At 35.7% G+C, this 25,714-nt stretch overlaps 1 protein-coding gene across 43 annotated transcripts in view; it reads right to left on the bottom strand.

Moving 5' to 3' along the window:
* Positions 1-25,714, bottom strand: part of RIMS2 (regulating synaptic membrane exocytosis 2) — a 603,774-nt gene that overhangs the window by 209,652 nt on the left and 368,408 nt on the right. For 22 of the 43 annotated variants that reach the window (XM_027561367.1, XM_027561351.1, XM_027561371.1 and 19 more), the window contains 2 exons: positions 25,277-25,433; positions 22,876-22,992 (listed from right to left, as the gene is read on the bottom strand). In XM_027561367.1, coding sequence (XP_027417168.1) covers positions 22,876-22,992; positions 25,277-25,433 — 274 coding nt within the window. Of the gene's footprint in view, positions 1-12,090; positions 12,157-22,875; positions 22,993-25,276; positions 25,434-25,714 lie in introns of those variants that run through there. The other 21 variants (XM_027561359.1, XM_027561350.1, XM_027561346.1 and 18 more) reach the window with 3 other exon arrangements.

Here is a 25,714-nt window from a genome sequence, read left to right on the forward strand (position 1 = left end):
GGATAGTGGAAGTTCCTCATATACACTGGTGCTTGCTGCCCTTCACTGCTACTTCATAATGTTAGTTCAAATCACATAGAATAGTGATTAGAAGACTGATTCATCCCCTCCCAAATACACAGACACACACACAGAACAAGAGGTGTGCACATTTTCAAGCATAATCCTCTTTGTCAGTCATGATATGATGTCTAACAGTCAAAAAAAAAAAAATTACTGGAGACACCAACAAGCAAGAAAAACAAGGCCCACTGTCAAGAAACAAAGCCATCAACAGAGTCAAACTCAGATATCCACAGATGTTGGGACTATCAGGCAGGGAATTTAAAATATTGTATGACTGGTGTGTTAAAGACTATCTTAGAAAAGATGGAGAATATCTCTTGCATGAAAAGCTAGAGAAATATCAGCAGATAGATGAAGACTGTAAGAAATCAAATGGTAGACCTGTGGTGAAGAAGGATGTGATGTGCTGTGGGGTCCTGGGCCTGGCAGACCGTGGGCAGTTGGAGGTGACTTTGGAGTAGCACTTGAAGGGCACAGTGAAGGATCCATCCATTGATGGAGTCCTGCTCACAGATTCACAAAGATTTAACCTGGCTTGCTGTGAGACCTAGTCAGATAAGCAGCCTAGCCCAGCAAGCAGCTAAGCTCACCTCTGACCCCACTGGTATTCCTGTGGTGTGTCTAGAATCAGACAATGGGAGTATCATTATCCAGAAAACATCAGCATCACAATGCTGTTGCACAAAATGACCTCCTGATATTTTGTATCAATCAGTTCTCCAGCAGCCTATCATAGGACTACAGACTGCCTTTGTTAATTATCTTAAAGAGTTTTTAAAGTTCAGTAGTTAGGCCTTTCATTTAATATGCATTGAACATTTTTCTATTAGCTTTAGAGTAAGCACCTTTCAACATTTTATGGGATGACCTATCAAAATATTAATACAAAAAAGATTTTGCTTTGAAGCAACAGGTCTAGATTACTTTGTATATAGAATTTTCTTATGGTCAATAAATCTGGTTGGACAGGAAACACTAATCAAATGGAAATGTCAGAAATTATAGAAATTAGAATATGGCAAAATGTTGGAAAGTTTGAAGTTAGTTTATACAGATCTTAAATGTCTAGTTAAAAGGTTAAGATATGGTTTAATTTTCAATGACTGACCAAAAAGTTCTGAACAAAGGTAATATTTAAGTAATGAATTAAGAAGATGTCTTCAGGGGTAACATATGGAATAAATTAGAGTAGGAAGAAGCTGACTTGTAGAAAAAGGTTGGAAACAGAAGAAGGCATGGATGAGAAAAATAAACCACAATGTACAATATATGGAATTATACAAACATAATTTTAGGGCTAGAAGGAATCTCAGAAATTATTATTTTAAATTCCCTGCCTTATATTCCCAACATCTGTGCATCTCTGAGTTTGACTCTGTTGATTGCTTTGTTTCTTGCTGCTGCTGCTGCTGCTTGACAGTGGGTCAATCTCTCACATTTTTGAAATAAGCAAACTAAAGCTCACAGAAACTTGATAAAAGTCACACAATTTGTTATTTTTTGAGATGGAATTTGAATTGCTCTTTCTTGGTTCTAAAGCCTGTTAACTTCTTTGAAAGCAAGGATAGAGTTTTCCCTACATATAATGCTTGGCAAATCGCCATATGAATTAAGTGAAAGAAATGAATAAAGAAAGAAGCTGACATTCCCAGCTTCTAAAATGAAATGATGATATATTAACAGAAATAGAAGAATTCTTGAGAAGAAGGAGCCTAACTTTAGGTTTGGACCTAAATTTGTGAAGTGTTGCAACGATACTCTTCTATAGATATGTCAGATAAAGAAATCTGATAGTTTGAGAAGTCACTGTATTATATTAATACTCCACTGTTCATTGATTCACTAATTCTTTTAAAGGTATTTATTGTATGCATGTCATGTGTCAGGCATTATACTAGGTATTAGAAGTTCTGGACAAAGTCATAAAGATGACAGAATGTAGGATAACATACGGTCAAGAAGTTGAGAACGTGAGAAGTAGGAATAAAGTGAAGGAAACAGAAGAGCAGTCAAGGGGTAGAACGAGAATCAGGAGAGTTACTGTATTAGACAGGCTAAAAAGATTAATAATGGCAGACACAAGGACATAACAAGGATAAAAGTGTAAAAAGATACAGCAAATGATAACCATGGAAAAAATCATTTAAAACAAATTGCTGGAAATAGATGTCAAACTGTAGAGGGTTAAAGCTTGGTAGCTGATGAAGCGGAGAAGGTGAAGGCACCCCACTCCAGTACTCTTGCCTGGAAAATCCCATGGACGGAGGAGCCTGGTGGGCTGCAGTCCATGGGGTCACAAAGAGTCGGACATGACTGAGAGACTTCCTTTTCACTTTTCACTGTCATGCATTGGAGAAGGAAATGGCAACCCACTCCAGTGTTCTTGCCTGGAGAATCCCAGGGACAGGGGAGCCTGGTGGGCTGCTGTCTATGGGGTCCCACAGAGTCGGACACAACTGAAGCTACTTAGCAGCAGCAGCTGATGAAGAAGCGGGGAAAGCATATGTGAAAATACATAGTCAAGAAACATGACCTAAGTAAGAGAGAGAAATCAACCATTCTATAGGGAGCTTGAAGGTGTGGCAGATTAGAAAGAAGATATACTATTAAGGAGATATCAACATGTCTCTTTAACAACAATTTGAGGAAAAACAAAATGAGTAAAATAAGAAAGACTGAAATGTAAGAGAAATAAGACATAATTAACAGAAGTAAATTTCAGAGAAATTAAGAATAGTTATAGTCAGAAACACAAATAGATTACTTGTAATGTAATAGAAGATCACTTTCCTCTTAGACAGGCTTCTAAGAGGAAAGGAGAAAGTTGGTAACAATGCAAAGAAATTATGGCAAAAAGATGAGGAGGTAGATCAGGAAGTGTGAATTACTTGGATTTGATCAAATTCATTAAGGGTTCTCAGTACTACTTCTCAGGGCATCTACGGGAAAACACTCTGTATTTCACACAAGAATCTCATCCTCCTGTGACTCCACTAGTTTTGTGAGAAAAAAGTGTGAAAGTGTTACTCGTTCAGTCATGTTTGACTCTCTGTGACCCCATGGACTATAGCCCACCAAGCTCCTCTGTTCATGTAATTCTCCAGCCAAAAAAACTGGAGTGGGTAGCCATTCTCTTCTCCAGGGGATCTTCCCAATCTAGGGATTCAACGTGGGTCTCTTGCACTGCAGGCAGATTCTTTACTTTCTGAGTCACCAGGGAAGCCCTTTTTTGAGTTTTGTGAGAATGCTTTCTCTGACTTGGGTCCTCATCATGACCCCAAATACCTTAAGATAAGACCACTCGCTGCCTCTCTCCAAACGTGATGGCATTTCACAGTACTACTCTAGCCCCAAGTCAGACCCTTCCCAGAACCTTACTCCATTCTGGCACCAAAACAACTTAGGATACATTTAGATGTCTCAGGTACATCACTTCTATTTAAGCATCTTATTTGTATAATTCTTAGTATCAAGTACAGAGAAAGCCCAGTTGTCCCTTGACAGCTTCTTCTAAATTCTTCATTTCCTCTATTATCTTCCGTACCATTTTAATTTTCTTTATTCTCTTAGCTGTATTTTCAAGAATCTTCATCTATTGTTAACTAACTTCCTTATGTCATCAGCTTTTCTGCAGAATAGTTTCTGCATATCCCTATCTCAAATAGCACTTAGCTCAACCCTGCAGATTCTCCTTCCAGGGTAACTCTCACCTGCAGAAGTTACTTATTCTTTCACATTTCATAGTCCATGGATTCAGGAGAGACTGGCTCCCTGGAGACACTCTGGCCATGTTCTTCCACTGTAATATACATGTCCTTATTTCTATCAAGGATGCCACTTGGCTGTAAGATCCATTATTAACTCAGGTCGCTAATAACTATCAACTTCCTGTCAATATCCCTTAGTCATTGATTATTTGGGGAATTTTTATCAGCCATTTTCTTTAGATAAATTCTATGGTGATTCCAGGAGATTTCAATGTACATGCAGGAAATCGTTCAATAATCTTGAACCATAATTCTTTGAAATGTCAATAAGCCTCACTTTTCCCCTGCATCAGCACTCCTTTCTGGGGAAATACGGTGAATCTTAGAATCCAGTGAAACTAGTCAAACCCTAAAATACTAAACTCTAATATCAAACTGATGACAATCATTAATTATTTCAGGTGTTTTATAATCTCACTTCCACTTTTCTTGATCTCCATTTGACACTTCATTCCATGAACCTACCAATTTCTGTCAGAATATAGTACCTCTTTACTTTTCTTCCTTCCTTACCCATCTTAGACTCTATGATTGATCATCTGAACCATTTCTATAACAACAGATTCCCTTCTATCCCAAATCTTCCAAACAGTCATCAAAACCCTAAAATTGGTTCAATGCCATAATGATTTTTCTATATTTAGGCAACTGGATATTTCTTAAGCAAAGCATGCATTCATACAGGTTCAGTTCAGTTCAGTTCAGTCGTGTCCGACTCTTTGCAACCCCATGAATCGCAGCACGCCAGGCCTCCCTGTCTATCACCAGCTCCTGGAGTTTACTCAGACTCACATCCATCGAGTCAGTGATGCCATCCAGCCATCTCATCCTCCGTCGTCCCTTTCTCCTCCTGCCCCCAATCCCTCCCAGCATCAGAGTCTTTTCCAATGAGTCAACTCTTCGCATGAGGTGGCCAAAGTACTGGAGTTTCAGCTTTAGCATCATTCCTTCCAAAGAACACCCAGGGTTGATCTCCTTTAGAATGGACTGGTTGGATCTCCTTGCCGTCCAAGGGACTCTCAAGAGTCTTCTCCAACACCACAGTTCAAAAGCATCAATTCCTCGGTGCTCAGCTTTCTTCACAGTCCAACTCTCACATCCATACATGACCACTGGAAAAACCATAGCCTTGACTAGATGGACCTTTGTTGGCAAAGTAATGTCTCTGCTTTTCAATATGCTATCTAGGTTGGTCACAACTTTTCTTCCAAGGAGTAAGTGTCTTTTAATTTCATGGCTGCAGTCACCATCTGCAGTGATTTTGGAGCCCCAAAAGATAAAGTCTGACACTGTTTCCACATCTATTTTTCATGAAGTGATGGGACCAGATGCCATGATCTTTGTTTTCTGAATGTTGAGCTTTAAGCCAACTTTTTCACTCTCCACTTTCACTTTCATCAAGAGGCTTTTCAGTTCCTCTTCACTTTCTGCCATAAGGGTGGTGTCATCTGCATATCTGAGGTGATTGATATTTCTCCCGGCAATCTTGATTCCAGCTTGTGCTTCTTCCAGACCAGCGTTTCTCATGATGTACTCTGTGTATAAGTTAAATAAGCAGGGTGACAATATACAGCCTTGACATACTCCTTTTCCTATTTGGAACCAGTCTGTTGTTCCATGTCCAGTTCTAACTGTTGCTTGCTGACCTGCATACAGGTTTCTCAAGAGACAGGTCAGGTGGTCTGGTATTCCCATCTCTTTCAGAATTTTCCACAGTTTATTGTGATCCTAGGCTTTGGCATAGTCAATAAAGCAGAAGTAGATGTTCTCCTGGAACTCTCTTGCTTTTTCGATGATCCACAGATGTTGGCAATTTGATCTCTGGTTCCTCTGCCTCTTTTAAAACCAGCTTGAACATCTGGAAGTTCACGGTTCACGTATTGCTGAAGCCTGGCTTGGAGAATTTTGAGCATTACTTTACTAGCGTGTGAGATGAGTGCAATTGTGGGGTAGTTTGAGCATTAGCACTTTGCAAATTCATAGTTTCTAACATCTGCTGTGGTGGTATCATTAGCAATTTTTCTACTTATATTTAATCAGTTCCCATCAGTTTTTATACAATGAATATTAAAACTTTCTCATTTTCAATTAAACATCATATTCAACCTTCGGGAATTTGTCTCAAAAATAACCATATAATCTCAATTATAGCAGCAACAAAATTGAGGTTATCAAATATAATTACCTTCGATTAACATCCTTTAAAAATTTACTTAGTTCCAACTCTGTCATCTATTTCCCTCCTGTCTCAATGGTAAATAAGAACTTTTTATATTTAGAAACTCCATCTGTGTGGTTAGCCCCACACACTGCTCTAAGACTTTTCTTCTAGTCATCCTTTCTTTTTCCCTTTTTTCAACCTATTCTTTTTTCCCCAAAGGATTTTTTCCTCCAAGCCTATAACATAAGATGTATTTCTTACTCTGAAAGAAAGAAACCTAGTCTGACATCATATGCCCCTACCCAATATTTCTCCACACTCCTTTGATGTATTTATTATCTTCCAATCACATGATGTATTTATTATCCCCCAATCATGCCTCAGGCCCTGCAATCTGCTTTTCTCCTCTCATCATCTTTCCAAAATCACCTGAGTTGGAATCATCAATGACTTCTTCCTTGACAAATCTAATGGTATTTTTCATATACCTTTACTTTCATTTATTTTTACTGTTGATATTATCTCTTCCTTCTTCAAATTATTTTTTTAAGCTCTGTTCTTCTTACTTTTCTATTCTTCCATCACTATGTCCTTCAGAAGCTTCTCTTTCTCTGTCAATTTTCCATGGCAGAGGAAAACTCCTGGGCCTTCATTTGATGGGTAGTATCTCTGGCTGATTTCACTTTCATTTTTGTAGCTACTTTCCACGAGTAGTAAATTTACTCCTAAATGATTATACATAGCCTAAACTTGTTTAAGCTTTAAAATTATTTAATTTACTTCTTGCTAGAAGCTTCCCCCACCCTTCTCAATAATTCTAAAACCGAACTTGTCTCTCAACTAAACTGATTCCTCTCTGAACAATTCCCCCATCTCTGTTAAGGTACCACATGTACCCAGTTACTCAGCCAATAAAACTGGAATGTTTCTTGACTCTTGGCTTCCCCTCAACATCCAAATCTGATTATTTACCAGGTAATATTGAATTTAATTGATTGGCTCTCATCATTTATCTCTCCAGCCACTACCTTACTTAGTTCAGACTCTCAAAGAGCTTTTGTTGTCCTGCTGCTGCTGCTGCTGCTGCTAAGTCGCTTCAGTCGTGTCTGACTCTGTGCGACCCCATAGATGGCAGCCCACCAGGCTTCCCCGTCCCTGGGATTCTCCAGGCAAGAACACTGGAGTGGGTTGCCATTTCCTAGACCAAGGCAAATACCTCAGTATGTGTTTTTCTTTTTCATACACTTTTCTCTCATCAACCATCCCCATAGTCTCTAGAGTGAATAAATGTACTACAGCCATCCTGAAACTAAAACTCTTCAAAGCGCTTCTATCACAGTCTTAGATCTAAGTTCCTTAACAGAGGATACAAGATTATCCATAATCGGGACTATCTTTATCATTACAGATTCATCCCTTGCTATCCCCTGCCTTGTAGTGAATGCTCCAACAGCACTAAAACACAGTGTTTATTACTCCAGTAATTTTGCTTATGCATACATGCATGCTAAATTGCTTCAGTCGTGTCCGACCCTTTGCAACTCTATGGACTGTAGCCCGCCAGGCTCCTCTGTCCATGGGATTCTCCAGGCAAGAATACTGGAGTGGGTTTCCATGCCCTCCTCCAGGGGATCTTCCCAACCCAGGGATCGAATCTATGTCTCTTTTGTCTCCTGCACTGGCAGGCAGGTTGGGAAGCCCAACTTTGCTCATATATTTCTTTAAAATTTCACCAAGATCCTACCTTACTCTACCTAAATATTTCTAATTCTTCTTTAAGATATAGCCCCCCTATCATCTCCTCCATCACATCTTTATGCAAAATGCCATGTCCACCATCAATGTTAGTAATTCCTTAATATGCTATGTAGCTTTGCATGTGTGCATGCTAAATCACTTCAGTCGTGTCTGATTCTGACTCTTTGTGATTCCATGGACCGTAGCCCACCAGGTTCTTCTGTCCATGGGAGTCTCTAGGCAAGAATACTGGAGTGCACTGCCATGCCCTCCTCCAGGGAATCTTCCCAGTCCAGGGGTTGAACTTGCATCTCTTACATCTCCTGCATTGGTAGGTGGGTTCTTTACCACTTGCACCACCTGGGAAACCCCATGTATAGCTTTAAGTAAAGATAAATACTTGGGGGGAAAGTAAGATATGAGGATAGATTTTAAAATATAAAAGATATATTTATTGAAATAAAGGATATATCTTAGAGGGATATCAGTAAAAGGTAACATGATATCCATTCCAAATATGTTTGTTTAAATTTTGAATGTGTTTTAAAATATGCAATGATCAAAGATAATTTTGCCCTGGTCAGTGTAACTTGTCCAGAGGAAAAAAGTCTTGATCCCTAATATTAGTTAAATATTTGTTCCCTGAAGTGATATAAAAGAAGTTTAGCAAACATTAAGCTTCTATTCATCTGTTCCAAAGAGACAGCATGCTGCTGCTGCTGCTGCTAAGTCGCTTCAGTCGTGTCCGACTCTGTGAGACCTCATAGACGAAAGCCCACCAGGCTCCCCCGTCCCTGGGATTCTCCAGGCAAGAACACTGGAGTGGGTTGCCATTTCCTTCTCCAATGCATGAATGAAAGTGAAAAGTGAAAGTGAAATCGCTCAGTCGTGTCTGACTCTTTGAGACCCCATGGGCTGCAGCCTACCAGGCTCCTCCGTCCATGGGATTTTCCAGGCAAGAGTACTGGAGTGGGGTGCCATTGCCTTCTCCGAAGAGACAGCATACATAATATCTTATTTTACAAATGTGAAGTAGAGAGGCCAGTGGTTCTGATTCTTCACATATTGAGGATGCCATGTTGAGTTAACTATTATACATTTATTCCATTCAGAAAATTCCAGATTTTATATAGCCAAACAGTGGTCCACTTGGAACTATTAACACATATTTATTCACAGAAGGGGAATTCCCAGACCATGACAGTAAATGCCACCTTGAAATACAGACTGGGAAACTGAATGCTTAGAAAGTTGGTGCCAATTTCTTTTTATTCTTTTCACAATCCTCAATAAAGAGGTCACTTTTCCTTTGGATGTTCAGTCATTTTTTTCTTCAGTAGGTAATTAGAGAGAACTTGGATAATTTAGATCAAAACCATCTGTCAAGAGAAAGAGATTACTCCAGACTTGGACTTCGTCAAAAATGTAAAAGAAGAACAATGAAGCAAGGCAACTGAACTGAGGATGTTTCCAAGAAAGGATTCAACCTCCAAATATGTAAGTAAAGTGGAGGCAAATTGGGAAAGGTAAAGGGTGGATAAAAACAGAGTGGATAAAAGAATCAGCGAGTTAAAAGTAACTCAGTGAAAGAATAAGAAAGAACCATGTGTAGTTATTGTCCAAGAGTGAAGCATTTGCAATAACTATAAATGGAAAGTAATCTTTAAAAGTTATATAAAAAATTAATTTAAAAAAAATTTCACAGGTAGAACAGTTTCAAGTGATGATAATATTCAGAGCATGGCCATGGGAGTGAGTAACTAAAGCAGAACTGAGAGTAAAGCTCACTAACTCCAATTTGAGATACTCCAGGAAGTGAGTGGGTGTTAAATAGATCATTCAGGTGAATGCTAACATTGCCAGGAGAAGGAAATGGAAAACTACTCCAGGATTCTTGCCTGAAGAATCCCAAGGACAGAGAAGCCTGGCGGATTACAGTCCATGGGGTTGAGAAGTGTTGGACATGACTGAGTGCACACACACACAACATCATTCAGGTACATGGCAGGAATTATGATAAAGAGGGAGACTAAAGCCACATGCTAAAATCTTCAGTAAATAAAATAGTATAATCAAGAAATCAACAGATGATATCAACATGTAAGGGAAATGCATGGCTGTGTTCAGCTGCAATATGTACAAAAGTACAGGGGTTAAACAAGATGCATTAAACATTATGGTAATAAATCAAGGAGAAGGGATAGCTGACTAGATGAGTTTTTGTATCTTCAATAATCCCCAGAATCTCATAGTGGACTAAAATGGGAATCAGAAGAACTAAGTAACTCAGAAAGTTAGGAGAGAGAAATCAATGATCAAAGTCACTTAAAAAAAAACAAAAAACAAATGAAGGAAATGTTAAGCTGAAAATTCAATACAGTTTTTACTATTTCTGTGGAATACAATAGGAATGCAATAGGCAAGAAGCCTAGAGGTAGATGAAGGAATATTAACTATATATTCTGGTTCTTGGTATGGGTAGTAGATTCCTAAATGTTTATTTTACTACTATGCTTTGAAACATGCAGACATGCTTTTGTATGAATCAAACTAATAATAATAAAAGATAATATTATTGAAAGCAACTAAAGAACTGCATTCTTACAATGTCTATCCAATTTTTCCAGAGTAAGTATACACTAGACTCACAAATTTGAATCATTTAAGTGACAACAAATCTTAGAGTAAGTTATTTGACAATTTGTTTTCTAAAACTGATTTTCCTGTGTTTTCCTTTAATATAAACATCAGTGATATTGTGGGCCCTGACCACAAACTAAATTGTGGTACAAAAGACAATTCAGAAATCTCTCTTTCAAAATAGCCCAGCTAGGCTGAGGTTGAGAAAATGAGTAAGAATATGAAATTGATAATCAACCTAGAGCTGTTCAAGGACTGGCTCTATCTATGTCGGTTCACTGAAAGAATAAATAATATGAAGCAATCTACTTATTGATAACTAAGGAAAACATAGGGCATAAAAAAACTAATGTGATGCATGATTTTAATTTATGTTTAAGTGGAAGGATACCGGCATAAGAATTCCATAGTCAATAATATCTCATTCATGCCACCCACCTTCAAAAAGGTCTTACCCAATTATAAGGATAGGTATATAACTATTTTTCACACTTTTGTAAGATAAATGTATAACCATTGCAGCCAAAAAAGAGTTTGAAAGTAATATACAGCAATAAGAAAGATGACAAACACTAACAATAAAAAAACAAAAGCTATTTAGTATTGAAGCAAAATAATAGAAAAAGAGACTAAGAAATGTAAAGAAAACATAGCAATAACCACTACCGTATAGTAACCTTGAAGGCACTAAATTTCAGATACATGTACAGAAAGACATCACAAAACTTGAATTATTAGGAATTTACTGTTGATACTATCTCTTATGTTTCCTTCCATATTTGTCTAAATGAATTCAATCTTAGTTATTTACCCACTAGTTTCAATTATTTTTTCTAAGCTCTTTCATTATCAACTCTCAATTAACTAAACTAATAGGATAAAAGTGGCCACAAAGAACCCAAATCACTCTGAAACTATAGTGAGAGTGAGTACAGCACATTAATTCCCTATCTGTATAGCTGAACCCACAACCACATTATCATTGCTGTTCTTTTCTCTGCCTACAGGGCCTCAAAATGTTGTCACTGAACTGGCTCAAATCCCTACAGCTATGTTTAGCCTTGAGAAATTGCAAGCTTTAGAGACCTTCTTTCCCTCCTAGATTTCCTTCTGGGAACAACTAGAGAGGTAATCCTCCTTTCTGTTAAATGCCAGGCAATTTATATTTTTCTTCAATACAAGGAGAATGGTGGGAGAGTAGAAAAGAACAAGGATGTTCTCACAAACCCAGTATTCTCCAGGGATCCAGATTCATCTACTATAACCAATGAGTAGATCACAGAAACCCTTGATAAAGTAACTGTAAACCTGAGTTCAGCCTCATAAACCTCTGTTCAATCTAAGCACTTTTCAAAGGCTGATTTGGAGAAAGGTAGAAGTGGGTTGTTATCAACTAGTGCTGTCTGGATATCTGATTATGAACTCTCCAGAGGAAGATGAGCTGTCAACTGTATTAATCTTTAAAAATATTGTTATTCTACTTTTCCGTGTAATGATTCAAAAGTAATTTCTGGTGAATTACATTTTTAGAATCATCACAGAGATGACCCCAGCCCAATACAATTAAATTGTTTATATATGCTTTATTTTCTACTTTTTACAAGGATAATATTTCATCAATAACTACAAACATATATATATATAAAATAGAAGTGAGTTAATATCAATAGACAGGCACATGCAATTCTACAAACAGACTCAATTGTAAGAAAAAAATACCTGCCATCCCTGTGATGATGTTCAACGCTCTGACTGTATCTGGAGCGAGGTAGAGTAAGAAAATGACTGCAAGCATGGCAGAAACAAGAATATAAATGAGACTCAGGAAAGAAATGAAGATGGTATCGTTTAATTTTTAAAAGTGAGATTCAAAAAAGATAAGCAGAGAGCAAGCAAAGCAAATGAAAGTCGTTACTGGAAAGTTTGCTCCTTCTTCCCAATGTCCATTGTAATACGGCAGTGCTAAAGGTTAAAATGGTCTAAATATTCTAAAACAAAACACAACAGAATGTAACGAATTGAGATTTAAACAAATAATATTTAAAAATAAAACCTTATTGATTACCACAAACATCTTCAGCATCATCTATAAAATGTATTATAATATAGATGCTTCCTCATTTTGGGGGAGGAAAGTCAGGGAAAGAAAAATAATAAAATAACCAGAAAGCTTGAGAAGAAAATATTAAAAGAGATAATTTCTAATAGTTATCACACTTAGGGGATTTCATAAGGCAATGATTTCTTTTACAATCATTACTAATTAAAAGTAACTAAAAGAGTTTATAAAAGTTCATTTAGTAGGGAACAAACTGAATACTTCATTTGAATATTGCTTTATTTTAATATTACTTTATTTTGAATACTAATTATTTGAAATTAGTTTATTTGAATATTAATTTTATTTTTTAAATGTACTGGATGCTATTCCATTTTCCAGTCACTGTTCATTACATGCTAGTGATTCTGCTGCACTTCATGCCTCATGACTTACTATAAGCCATCAAAGCAGTACATTTTCATTTTTACCCCTCTGTAGCTGATTCTCTTATTTCCATAGCACTAATATAATTAAAAAAAAATTTTAACCTTTCATGTCAAAACACTTAATTTTGGCAGATTATCATTACGCTTCAGTAAAAAATGGAAACTCACCTTGATCTCTCTCAACATCTCTAAAGAGGACATATACATTTGTATCTTCACTTGTCCTATTCTTCTCCAAAAAAGGAAGAAAATTCCTCTACTTGTAATCCTACTTCCCATATGGCCTTGCTTCATTCATTTTTGTCTCATGCCTTCCCTTCCACAATCACATTTAATTCTCAAAATAAAAACTTCAACAACTTTGCCTTCCTCTCTCTTTTTTCATCAAAAAACATCTTTTAGATGTATCTACAATTCTTGCTATCACATTCTCACTTTTCAGTCATGCTTAAAGTTTACTGTAATTTGACTTCTGCCTCTACTATTCTCTTCAAGGTATTCTGTGAGTTTTATCTGTGAAATTCTAAAAAATCCTTTAATTTCTTCTTGATCTTCATTATGCTCCATTTATCTATGGCTTTAGACACTGATTTTCAACCTCTATTTCTTGACACTCCTCTTGGTTTTTGAAACACTATTCTCTCAGGCTATTACAAATTTGTGTGTGAGCTCAGTCCTGTCTGACTCTTTGCTACCCTATGGAGTGTAGCCCGCCAGGCTGCTCTGTCCATGGAAATTTCCAGGCAAGAATACCGGAGTGGGTTGCATTTCGTCTTCCAGGGGATCTTCCCAACCCAGGGATTGAACCCTTGACTCTTGAGTCTCTTCCATTGGCAGGCGGATTCTTTAATAGTGTCTATTAACACTTAACTATGTGCCACATACTCCATTTAAGTTTTGTCTATGTCTCACTACTCATAACAACCCTTCGAGATAGGGTCTCATATTCCCACAGTCAGAGAAAACTGGTTGTGAGTGCTTGCACACAACTGTAAAGTAAGGAGCACAACTGGCTTTTAAACTCAGGGCTTCCTTTAGCCAAAACACAGGCTCTTAACATGTACACATTGGCCTGGTCTCCTGCCTACTAACTGTTTCCTTATCCATTTCACTTATTGATTCCCTTTCTTTTATTCCTCAGAGGCAGTGGTTTCCCAAGATTTTTCCTTGACTTTCTTCATACTCAAACACATTCTTTCTGGATAATACTATTTGTTTTTATAGTGTAAATTCTCACTTTGGTTTAACCTTGATTTTTCTTTGGGTTTCACATTTCCAGCAGCTTCCTGAGATCTCCACATGGCTGCTTGAGTGTCATGTAAGCATTTCAGAAAAACACATGCTAATTGTGAGATGTGTAAGACATTGGCCAATTTGAACATCTGGAGCTGCAACTGTAAGTAAGACAGCTGGAGAAGTAGCTTTCCAACGTTCTTTTTAAGCAGAAGACCATTTGTTTTTTCATACAAAATTCATGTCAAACCAATATTTAGGAATCCAATAAAATCAGAATGGCACTGTCTACAGAGGGAGGACGAAGCCTAGATCCTGCCCATTTGGCCTCATCCTTACCTCCAAGAGCAGTCCTTCACATATCTTTAGAATCTAGAACCCTATCATTTTAAAGGGCCTCCTAGTAGTTAACTATAATTCTTTAATCCTCTTTGGAATTTAATATAACACTTCAGCTATTTGTTTTCTTGTAATCTCAGTTTCAACTGAGAATTTAAATATTTAATAAACCAAGCTATAAAGTCTCAAAATTTAACTTATCCATTTTCCCTATTTTCTACATTCAACTGATTTATAACCATTGCTCATTCTAATGCCTAAATAACTCAGGTTTATCCCTTGTTTTCCTTTTTTACTGCCACTATCAGTTCAGTTCAGTCACTCAGTCGTGTCCGACTCTTTGCGACCCCATGAATCGCAGCACGCCAGGCCTCCCTGTCCATCACCAACTCCCAGAGTTCACTCAGACTCACGTCCATCAAGTCAGTGATGCCATCCAGCCATCTCATCCTCTGTCGTCCCCTTCTCCTCCTACCCCCAACCCCTCCCAGCATCAGAGTCTTCTCCAATGAGTCAACTCTTCGCATGAGGTGGCCAAAGTACTGGAGCTTCAGCTTTAGCATCAGTCCTTCCAAAGAACACCTAGGGCTGATCTCCTTCAGAATGGACTGGTTGGATCTCCTTGCAGTCCAAGGGACTCTCAGGAGTCTTCTCCAACACCACAGTTCAAAAGCATCAATTCTTCGGCACTCAGCCTTCTTCACAGTCCAACTCTCACATCCATACATGACCACTGGAAAAACCATAGCCTTGACTAGACGGACCTTTGTTGGCAAAGTAATGTCTCTGCTTTTCAATATGCTATCTAGGTTGGCCATAACTTTTCTTCCAAGCAGTAAGCGTCTTTTAATTTCATGGCTGCAGTCACCATCTGCAGTAATTTTGGAGCCCAAAAAGATAAAGTCTGACACCGTTTCCACTGTTTCCCCATCTATTTCCCATGAAGTGATGGGACCAGATGCCATGATCTAGTTTTCTGAATGTTGAGCTTTAAGCCAACTTTTTCACTCTCCACTTTCACTTTCATCATTTCTAAGCTACATTCAATCTTCATCTTCTATTACTTCTCTTTTCCCATACCATGACTTTTTATCTAGGTTCAGCAGACTAAGATTGTCTAAATATATTCCATATTTTCCTGACTTTCAGACTAAGTTCATGCTCAACACTCATGCTCCACACTCTGCCAAGAATGTCCTGTCCATCATTCCCTCTCTGTCTCCACTTCATTGCCTTTCAAAATTCTACTAATTTTTGAAGTCCAACTTCTCTTGGAAGCTCTTTCCAATAAATTCAAGCAGGCCATTTCCTCTCCAATCTGTTCTAATACTATTATGCTTAGGCCTCGTGGTCTTTTACGTTTTATAACTAGTTACTATATTGTATAATTACTTGGTATAATCAATTGGATCACATGCTTATCTAGACCAACATAATGCCTACTCTAAATCTTTGTGCAGAATGCCTAACCCACTCAATAAATATATTTTGAGTTGAACTCAAAGGTAAAGCAGAATTATGATCTTTTCATGTGGAACCTACTGTTTAAAGACAGCAGTCATTCATATAATCCCAGAAACACTCTAGAGCTGTAAACAAAAGATTAAAAACCTATGCAGTATAAGAAATAAGGAAAACAGTATCAAAAAGATTTTTCTGGCTTTACAAAGAGTAGAAAGAATACCCAACAGTAGTGATGTTGGGATTTACTGCATTAAAAAGGAATAGACTGTCTCTGAAAATTACTTAAGGGTAACAAAAATGTGTAAAATTCAAAGCTGTTAAAATTTTCATATTCATAGAGCACATATATATATAATCACCCAACTTTTAATATTTTCCTTGAGAAGCTTATAATTAATTTCATCTCTGTAAAGCCAAAGAAAACACTATACAGGAATCATCATCATCACGCAACAGTGTGTTTTATTTCCCTTTTTGTGATGGTCAATTTTATGTATCAACTTAACTGGCCAAGGGGTGCTCACCTTAAACATTATTTCTGGGAATGTATGTAAAGGTGTCTCAGGATGAGATTCTCATTTGATTCAGTGGAATCAGTACATTGCCCACTCCAGTGTGGGTGGACATCAGGCATGAGCTTGACGTCTCATAGCTCTCTGGCCCTCTGACTGAGATTGATTAATGCACCACTGGCTCACCCGGTTCTCAGGCCTTGTACTCTGACTGAATTATACTACCATTTCACAAGTCTCCAGCATGCAAAAAGCAGACGGTAGATCTTTTCAGGTTGTATAATCATGTGAGCCAATTCCTCATAATAAATCTATCTATCACCTATCTATATATTTATCTATCTATCTATTATCAATCTCTCTCTATCCAGCCTAACAATTCTGTTTCTCTGGAGAACAGTGACTATATGCTTTTCCATAGACATGTTATACCTCTTAACATAATCTGGTCATGATTCCCCTTGGAGTAATAGTATAAAAATGCATCTGTGAATATTACAGTAATTAACCATACTATTTTAGTAAGTCCCCTAAAATTCACCTAAGATACAGAATCATTTGCTGCATCCACTTACAGAAATTTAAAAACATTTTATTTATACTTATCCATTAAAGCATGCTTACTTTTCTCCCCAAATTAATGGACAGTATAAAACCTATGCAATAAATAATGTCCTAAATGTAAATAAGGAGTTAAAGTAAGTTATTTTAAATATTGCATTTAATCCAATTTGTTTGAAAATTTAAAAAAATTGAGCAGAACTTTAACTCATTGTAAAAGAATAAAACAGGAAACCAAAACATGACTCAATTTTTTTTTTTTTTTGGTCTAATCCCCTTCACTTCTTTAAAAAAATTACATTTATTTATTTTTAATTGAAGGATAATTGCTCTACAATATTGTGTTGGTTTTTGCCACAGTTCAACATGAATCAACCATAGGTATACCTATGTTCCCTCCCTTTTGAACCTCCCTCCCACCCCTCTAGGTTGTTACAGAACCCCAGTTTGAGTTACCTGAGTCACAGCAAATTTCCATTGGCTATAAATTTTACATATGGTAATGTACGTATTTCCATGTTATGCTCTTCATACATTCCACCCTCTCCTTCCTCCCACCACATCCGTGTCCATAAGTCTGTTCTCTATGTCTGTGTCTCCATTGCTGCTCTGCAAATAGGTTAAACAGTACTGTCTTTCTAGACTCAATATCTATGCATTGATACACAATATTTGTTTTTATCTTTCTGACTTACTTCACTCTGTATAATAGGCTTAGAACTAACTGAACTGTGTTCCTTTTTATGGCTGAGTAATATACCACTGTATATATGTACCACTGCTTCTTTATCCATTCATCTGTCTATGGACATCTAGGTTGCTTCCATGTTCTAGCTACTGTAAACAGTGCTGCAATGAATATTGGGGTACATGTGTCTTTTTCAATTTTGGTTTCCTCAGGGTATATGCCTAGGAGGGGGATTAGTGGGTCAATGCAGCAATTTCATTGCTTTTATTCCTAGTTTTTTAAGGAATCTCCATACTGTTTTCCATAGTGGCTGCATCAGTTTACATTACCCCCCAACAGTGCAAGAAGGTTCCCTTTTCTCCACACCCTTTCTAGCATTTATTGTTTGTAGATTTTTTTGATGATGGCCATTCTGACTGGTGTGAGGTGATATCTCATTGTAGTTTTGATTTGCATTTCTCTAGTCTGAGCGATGTTGAGCATCTTTTCATGTGTTTACCAGCCATCTGTCTGTCGTCTTTGGAGAAATGTCTGTTTAGGTTTTTGCCCACTTTTTGATTGGGCTGTTTGTTTTTCTGGTATTAAGTTGTATGAGCTGCTTGTATATTTTGGAAATTAATCCATTGCCACAAAATGTGACTAAATTTTAAAAAAAGATTAATAAAGGAACTTATAGATTCTCAAATCCTGATAAAAAATTTGACTATCCAAAGAACTAAAAAAGATTATTGATCTAATTTCCTTACACACTTTGATTCTTACTAAGAAATTTAATTTTTGAAGATAAAACAAAACTATATTTATAATGAATTATCCTTCCATTGTATTTCATTAGCCTGAATATTCCCTTTTCATTTCAGTTCAGTTCAGTCGCTCAGTCATGTCCAATGCTTTGCAACCCCATGTTCCCTTTTAGGAACTACCAGCTACACAAAAAGGACTGTAAAAAAAAGGGAGATAAAAATCTCACTCTTAAGTAATCTGCGGATTTTAAAAGCTAAATTTCCAACAATCTCAATTTAATACCAAACTGTCTTTAACATTGTCATTATTTTGAAACTTTATAGTTCCTAAAATATACTATGATTTAAAAAGTAAAACTTTAATCCTGAAATATAATAAATAAAAAGTTGCATTAATTTGTAGGATGAGTTTTCTTTTTCATTTACTTTCTCTATGTTTTCAAACTTTCAGAGATATATTTCTCTCAAAGCTGATAACTGAAATGGTTTGGTAATTTCTGGTAGCTGACAGCCTGTTAAAGAATAGTGAAACAGCATGTATTTGAAGTATTTCAGAAATTCATATAATAGGGCAAATATGCCCTGTTTTATAAAATATTATAGAATATAAATGCATTAATTGAATGAACAGAAAAAAAAAGTTTATGAAGTAATATATCTTCTGCCAGTATTATTTTTATTCCTTATTAGGCTGAAAGTATACTCTATGGAATTAAATGCAACTAATATATTTCAGTCTCTATGATAGACATAAAAAATGTGTACTGTAAGATACCTATGACATATTATAGAAATAGCATCTAGTACTCTATACTTATTCTAGTAGTAAATTAACTCCTATAATAAATAAGCTCTTGAAATGATTTCTAATACTAAAGTCACATAGTTTGCTCCAGAAAATGATGTTCTTAGTTGTAGTAGTTATCAGGATTTCCCAGAGAAATAATGATACAAAAAAGTAGGAGGAATGAAGATGAAGATGACTATTATATTAATAATTTTTATTTAATATCACTGTATGGAAGTTTCTGAATTACTTGTAATAAACCTTCTTTCTTTTCAAAAGAGAAAAGGAATTTGACTAGTACTAATAAAATGAGATGTGCAGAGAAATGAAGATCCAATCAAAATTCTATGTATAATTCTTCGTATATAATCTATAAGAAAAGGATATCTCTTTCTTACACCATGTAAGTTTAAACAAGTGTGTGTATGCATGTTTAAATCGCTTCAGTCGTGTCTGATTCTTTGTGATGCTAGGGACTGTAGTTCAACAGGCTCCTCTGTCCATGGGGTTCTCCAGGCAAGAATACAGGAGTGGGTTGCCATATCCTCCTTCAGGGGATCTTCCTAACGCAGGGATCAAACATGTCTCTTATGCCTCCTGTGTTGGAAGACGGGTTTTCTACTACTAGCACCACCTGGGAAGCCCAACCAGGTATACAAATTAATGTCATACAGTATCATTTATTGGGGCTTCCCTGGTGGCTCAGACAATAAAGAATTCACCCACAATGTGGGAGACTGGGGTTCCATCCTTGGGTCAGAATATCCCATGGAGAAGGGAATGGCTACCCATACCATATTCTAGCCTGGAGAATTTCATGCACAGAGGAGCCTGGCAAGCCACAGTCCATGGGGTTGTATCATTTATCACCCAACGTGGCCGATGTAAAAGCCATCATCTTTTTTTTTTTTAAGCTATTATCTTTATTCACAATTTTCTAGTATGCCCCTAGTCTTTCATCCTTCTTACTGGGTCTTTCTGATAATATATGTATATTCTGGCTCTGTATCTTTTGTTGTTGCCTAAATAAACATGCTCATTTTTCAAGGTCCAACACATATCCTACATCCTCTACAAGCCACTTTAAAAAAACAACTGAATTGACTGACTTCTCTTTTCTCTGCTTAATTGATGAGCACATTAAAATGTAAATTATTTATAAGCTAAAAGATCCTTTTCAAATGTTAAGAGGTACTTTTTCTGAGTACATACCATTCAATTGGTGGCACTGTTTCACTTAATCTATCCAACAACCCTATAAAGTTGGTATTAATATTCTAATTTTATAGATAAGAAATCAAGTAGATAAGGAAATCAAATCAAAGATATACAGGGATCAAGTAGTAAAAAAATTCTAAATTCAAGCCCAATGCCATTTGGTTCCAAATCCCATGAAAAAGAATACATTTCATGAAATATTCTAGTCCAGTGTGTCAATTCTTACTGACAAGCAAGATTAATGCACTACTCAAAATAACTATATTTTACTTATTATCTCAAAGGAAATTATTTTTTAGGCTTTTAAATCAACAGTATTATTTATCAATTCTATAAAATATAGTTCATGAAAATTCACTGTAGGAGGTTTAGAGTATTCTTACCATCTATTATAAATAGTACATAAAAATAACAATGCCTTCATATGCATTCTATTATGTAAAATCTTTTAGAATATTAGGATAAAACAGAAATTAAGAACCCATTGTTTAATAATGTGATAGACTATTTTCATGGATAATACCATGCTTTTCATTTTTGATTCCTCATGTTAATGAATAATGATTGCAAAAATACTCAAAATTTATATAGAAATGGTTTTATAGGCCTATTTAAATGAAATTCCATTTTATTTATTTCTAAAAGGATTTAAAACAGCTCACAATGAAGAGTAATTATGATCTGGTAATGTACAAGACTCAAAAACAGAAATGAAATCATGTGGATCAATTTCCCCACAAAATCTCTGAATTACTTGAACGTTTTTGCCAAATTAAAAGATTCATAATGTTATAAAGTAAACAATAAAATATGACATTTCAATTATGACTAATTCAAATATTAACTAATACCAAGGATTGAATAGCACTTTTCAGGTCATTAATCTTAGGGCTCTTTGTCTCAAAATATCAATAAAATATTATGTGCTTGTCATGACAGTAACTATTTTTGTTTATAATTCTGGAGGTCAATTTTATTCTGTTCTTCCCTGCAAGATTTAGCCCAGACCATACTGCCTTCAGAGAACATATCTAGTTCATTTTACATAAACTTGGAGGATTTAAAGTCATTTCAGACTTTCCTCCCTGATCATATGCTTAACATGCCTTCAATGTGAACAAGGAGTTTATGAGTCACTACATGAAAAATTTCAAGATATTATCAATTTTTAAAAATTCTACTAGGTAATGAAAAACTCATTCATCCATCCTAATATGATGCATTCCTAATCATTCTAATAGAGTTACCTTTTTCACAATTATTGTACTTGATAAGTATCCATTTTTGTAGGTAACATGCCTATAATTACTTTAAAGATACAAACCCCTATGAAAAAGCCAAATAAATTAAAAATAAATAAAACACTACACTTTTATTTGACACTAAGATATTAATTTATTCACTTCCTATTTCTTCTTAGATCTCAGACACAAAAGCCAATAGCTGATTGACACTATTGAAGACTAAGATATTCCCTATATTTCTTTTGAAAAAGTGTACTCCAACACAATGTTATAAGCATGAACTGAGTTAGAGTTAGACTATATTTGGACAAAACAATTTATAAGTATTGACAAAAAAATTTCATATCAATTGATTGAATCTCCACCCTTCCCCCCAGTGTTTTTACTAAAATCAGTTTAGGATGCATATAAAGAAATTTCTGAGTTCCCTGGCTATTTCATCATAATATTCTCTGAACAGCAAATTAAGCTTTCTATTCTAATCCTTATCTTAAACCCACTTGGTAGTTTTGGGGAAATACCATAGCATTTTTCATTTCATATGTAATCAAATAATGTACTAGAGGATTAATCAATTAGCTTGTTAAAAAAATTATTAGTAATTAATGTATGTACTGAAACATGCCTAAGTATATCACATTTAATAGAGAAAATTCAGAGAAGTCTTCCAAGCACAGCAGTCAACAAGTATAATTCTTTAAGCTGTTTAAAAGGTTTACTGAAAGCCATGAGGAAAAACCTCTTCATGAATCAGTTTTTCTGTCTGTTTAAACAAACCAGACTTGTCTCAACATGACTATATATAAAAAGTCACACTGATTTACCAGATGAATGTAAAAGACTTTAAATCTACAGTCTCATGAAAGTATTTTTCAATATACTAATTGGTTATGATAAAGTAAAAATAACAAAACATCCTGTTTTCCTTATGATTGTCATTATAATTTCATGTGCAAGTTCACTAACTTAACTGGCTTGATTTAACAAAGTACCAAAACTGCAAGAGCAAAATGAATTTTTTTTCTTAGCAAACAAAAGGTTGTTTTTTGTTTCTTTAATTTTTTAAAATGATGTGATAGTCATAAGAATTAATGTAGATGTTGTAAACGAAGCACATGGTTTCAAAAACTAAGAAATACCCAAGTTCAGGATGAAAACATTTTATGGTAATCTTTCTTCCTGTAGGCAGCAATTATAATATGGTCTCACAGTATTTGATTAAATTTACCTGTCTCTGTCTGGAGAATAATGGTCATCCATGACACGGTGTCTATCCATTCGGCTAATTGTATTATAATGTCCTATAGCAGAGCGTGTCCCTCGAAGTCCCTGCTCCACATTTCGACTGAAATAGCAAGATCCATTAAATATCTTAATAAACCATAATCATATATTATACTAAAAAATAAAGTTTTTTAATAAAGACAGTATAAAAAGACAAAAGATCACTGTAATGTCAGCCTCAAGATTTTTGCTTTGTTTTAACTAATTGCACTTCTGGCTAAATCTATAAATTTCACATGGAGATTGACAATAAAATTAGGAGATTGCTGCTGTAACAGGTGTGTGCCTGCTAATTGCTTCATTCCTGTCCAACTCTTTGTGACTTGCATGGACTGTAGCCCTCCAGGCTCCTCTGTCCATGGGATTTTCCAAGCAAAAATACTGGAATGGGTTGCCATTTCTTCCTCCAGGGGATCTTCCTGAGCCAGAGATGGAAGCCGGATCTCTTACCCCTCCTACATCTCCTACATCGGTAGGCAGTACCCACTAGTGCTGCACAGGAAGCCATAAGAGGTCCGGCATAAAATTAAGGCAATATCAATGGGAATGAAGATAGGGATTATGAAAACTATTAATGGATGACTCCCAGGTGTATGGGAGAAGGCAATGGCAACCCTCTCCAGTACTCTTGCCTAGAAAATCCCATGGACAGAGGAGCCTGGTAGGCTGCCGTCTATGGGGTCACGCAGAGCTGGACACGACTGAAGTGACTTAGCAGCAGAAGCAGCAGCCCAGGTGTATAGTAGTGATAATAAAATATGAAATATAGGAGGAAGTATAGATTTGTGTGGAGAAAATGAGTTCAGCATGTTGCTTATAGACAATATATTTGCCATCTTATTTTAGGGATAATAATTGTTTATTTTTTTAATCTAAACTGATATTTTTATAACCGATCAATGACTATTTTTTTAAGCTACCATTCTTGGCCTGGGTTGTTTACTAATCTTACGGGCTTCCCTTGTAGCTCAGTCGGTAAAGAGTCTGCCTGCAATGAAGGAGACCTGGGTTCAGTTCCTGGGTTGGGAAGATCCCCTGGAGGAGAGAATGGCAACCCATTCCAGTATTCTTGCTTGGAGTATCCCATGGACAGAGGAGCCTGGCAGACTACAGTCTATGCAGTCCCAAGAGTTGGACATGACTGAGTGACTAAGCACATTCTTTTCCATACAGGCTTTCTGTTAAGTGCAGGTGAATCTAATCTAAAATCCATGTCTATTTTCTACTGGTGTGTTCAAATATTCATTCTTTGATAAGTCAAGAATTCCTTTTTTTTTTAATGAGAAACGGTTTAATTTACTAAAACTACAAATTTAAAATCTTATTCTCTCTTGCACTTTAAATGTCAGATTACAAATCTTATTATTCTACTGATAAGTCTACCACATTTAAAGTTACTTTTCAGAAGACTTTTAATAATTTTAGTCCCATTTACAATCTTACCTAAATCTTCAAATGTTTTTTTTCAAATATTTTAAACTATGTTTATAAATTTAATGTTAAATTTTCTCTTTAATTAATTGTCTAAATAAACATTTAAGTACTTAATATCCTTCTAATTAAGTTAAATTTATAAATATAGTAAATCTTGTTCTCTTAGACAGTCTAATGCCACGTATAAAATTAAGATGACAACCTAAAATTCTAAGTTTAAATGTCTAAAAATAACTCCATTACTCATTTAAAATAAGTGTTTTAAGATTGTCATTCTAAAGGTTCAAATTGCCTTAAACATTGCAAGTATATAAAATGTGAAATTATGCACATATTTCCTGTTCAGAAACATTATTTCCTTGGTTCTTACTCTAGTAAGCCTTTCTATAACTTAATTGGATTGATTCGGAAACATTTCCATGGTTCTTACTCCATTAAGCATTTCTATAACTTAACTGGATTGATTAGAGTTTTCCTCTAAATATAAGTCCTGGAATTGTAGATTTCCAAACAATTCTTCCCACTGCTCATGCATTTCCTTTTAGTCTTCTCATGATTGTTCTTAACTGTATTGCTCCAACAAATGTTTATTCTTTCCTATTTCTTAAAATGTCAATATCATTCATGAGTACAATTAGTTGGGTCTAACTAGATCTGCTCAATATATATATGAGACTGGAATTTGTATCTTCTTTATGACTATGAACTTAAAATAAAATCATATTTAGGTCATCCAAAGTTACAAAATAGCCCATATTTTGTATTACTCTCATTATATAGGCTATTGACTAGCACATATGTTTTCCCCTAAATAACTTTTTTCTGTAAGAACCTATCTTTATAAATTTCTAATAATATTTTAAGATAAATAGGCTTATAATATCATCCTATAAAATGTTATGCTGTCTTACCTCTGTGGAGGAGGGACACTGGGTGACCAAGATCTAGTCCTTCCTATAACATCTACTCGGTGTGGAGACCCTGACGGCGAACAGTGGTTGGATGACATTACTTGTTCTGGCACTGACAATGTTGAGCTTTGAAGATCCCGACCATTGTGTCGATAATCTAAGGTGGAAATATTAAGATTACAGTTATCCATACACTAAGATTTTTAGTATTTTGTAATTTACTGAAAAACATAAAATGTTAGTGAAAGGCTTTAAATATAGTAAATGTAAAGCATAATGAATAAAGCACAATGCTAACATAAAATAATATTTTATAAACACTTAAACTGAGGAGTGACAAATATTCAAATATTTAGACAGCTACTATGCTCACTTTTTTACACAGTTAGTAATCTTCATTAAAAGAATTAAGCTTATTCTAAAAACATTTTCATCTCT

This window comes from Bos indicus x Bos taurus, chromosome 14 (genome assembly GCF_003369695.1).
Source record: "Bos indicus x Bos taurus breed Angus x Brahman F1 hybrid chromosome 14, Bos_hybrid_MaternalHap_v2.0, whole genome shotgun sequence".
Classification (NCBI taxonomy): Eukaryota; Metazoa; Chordata; class Mammalia; order Artiodactyla; family Bovidae; genus Bos; species Bos indicus x Bos taurus.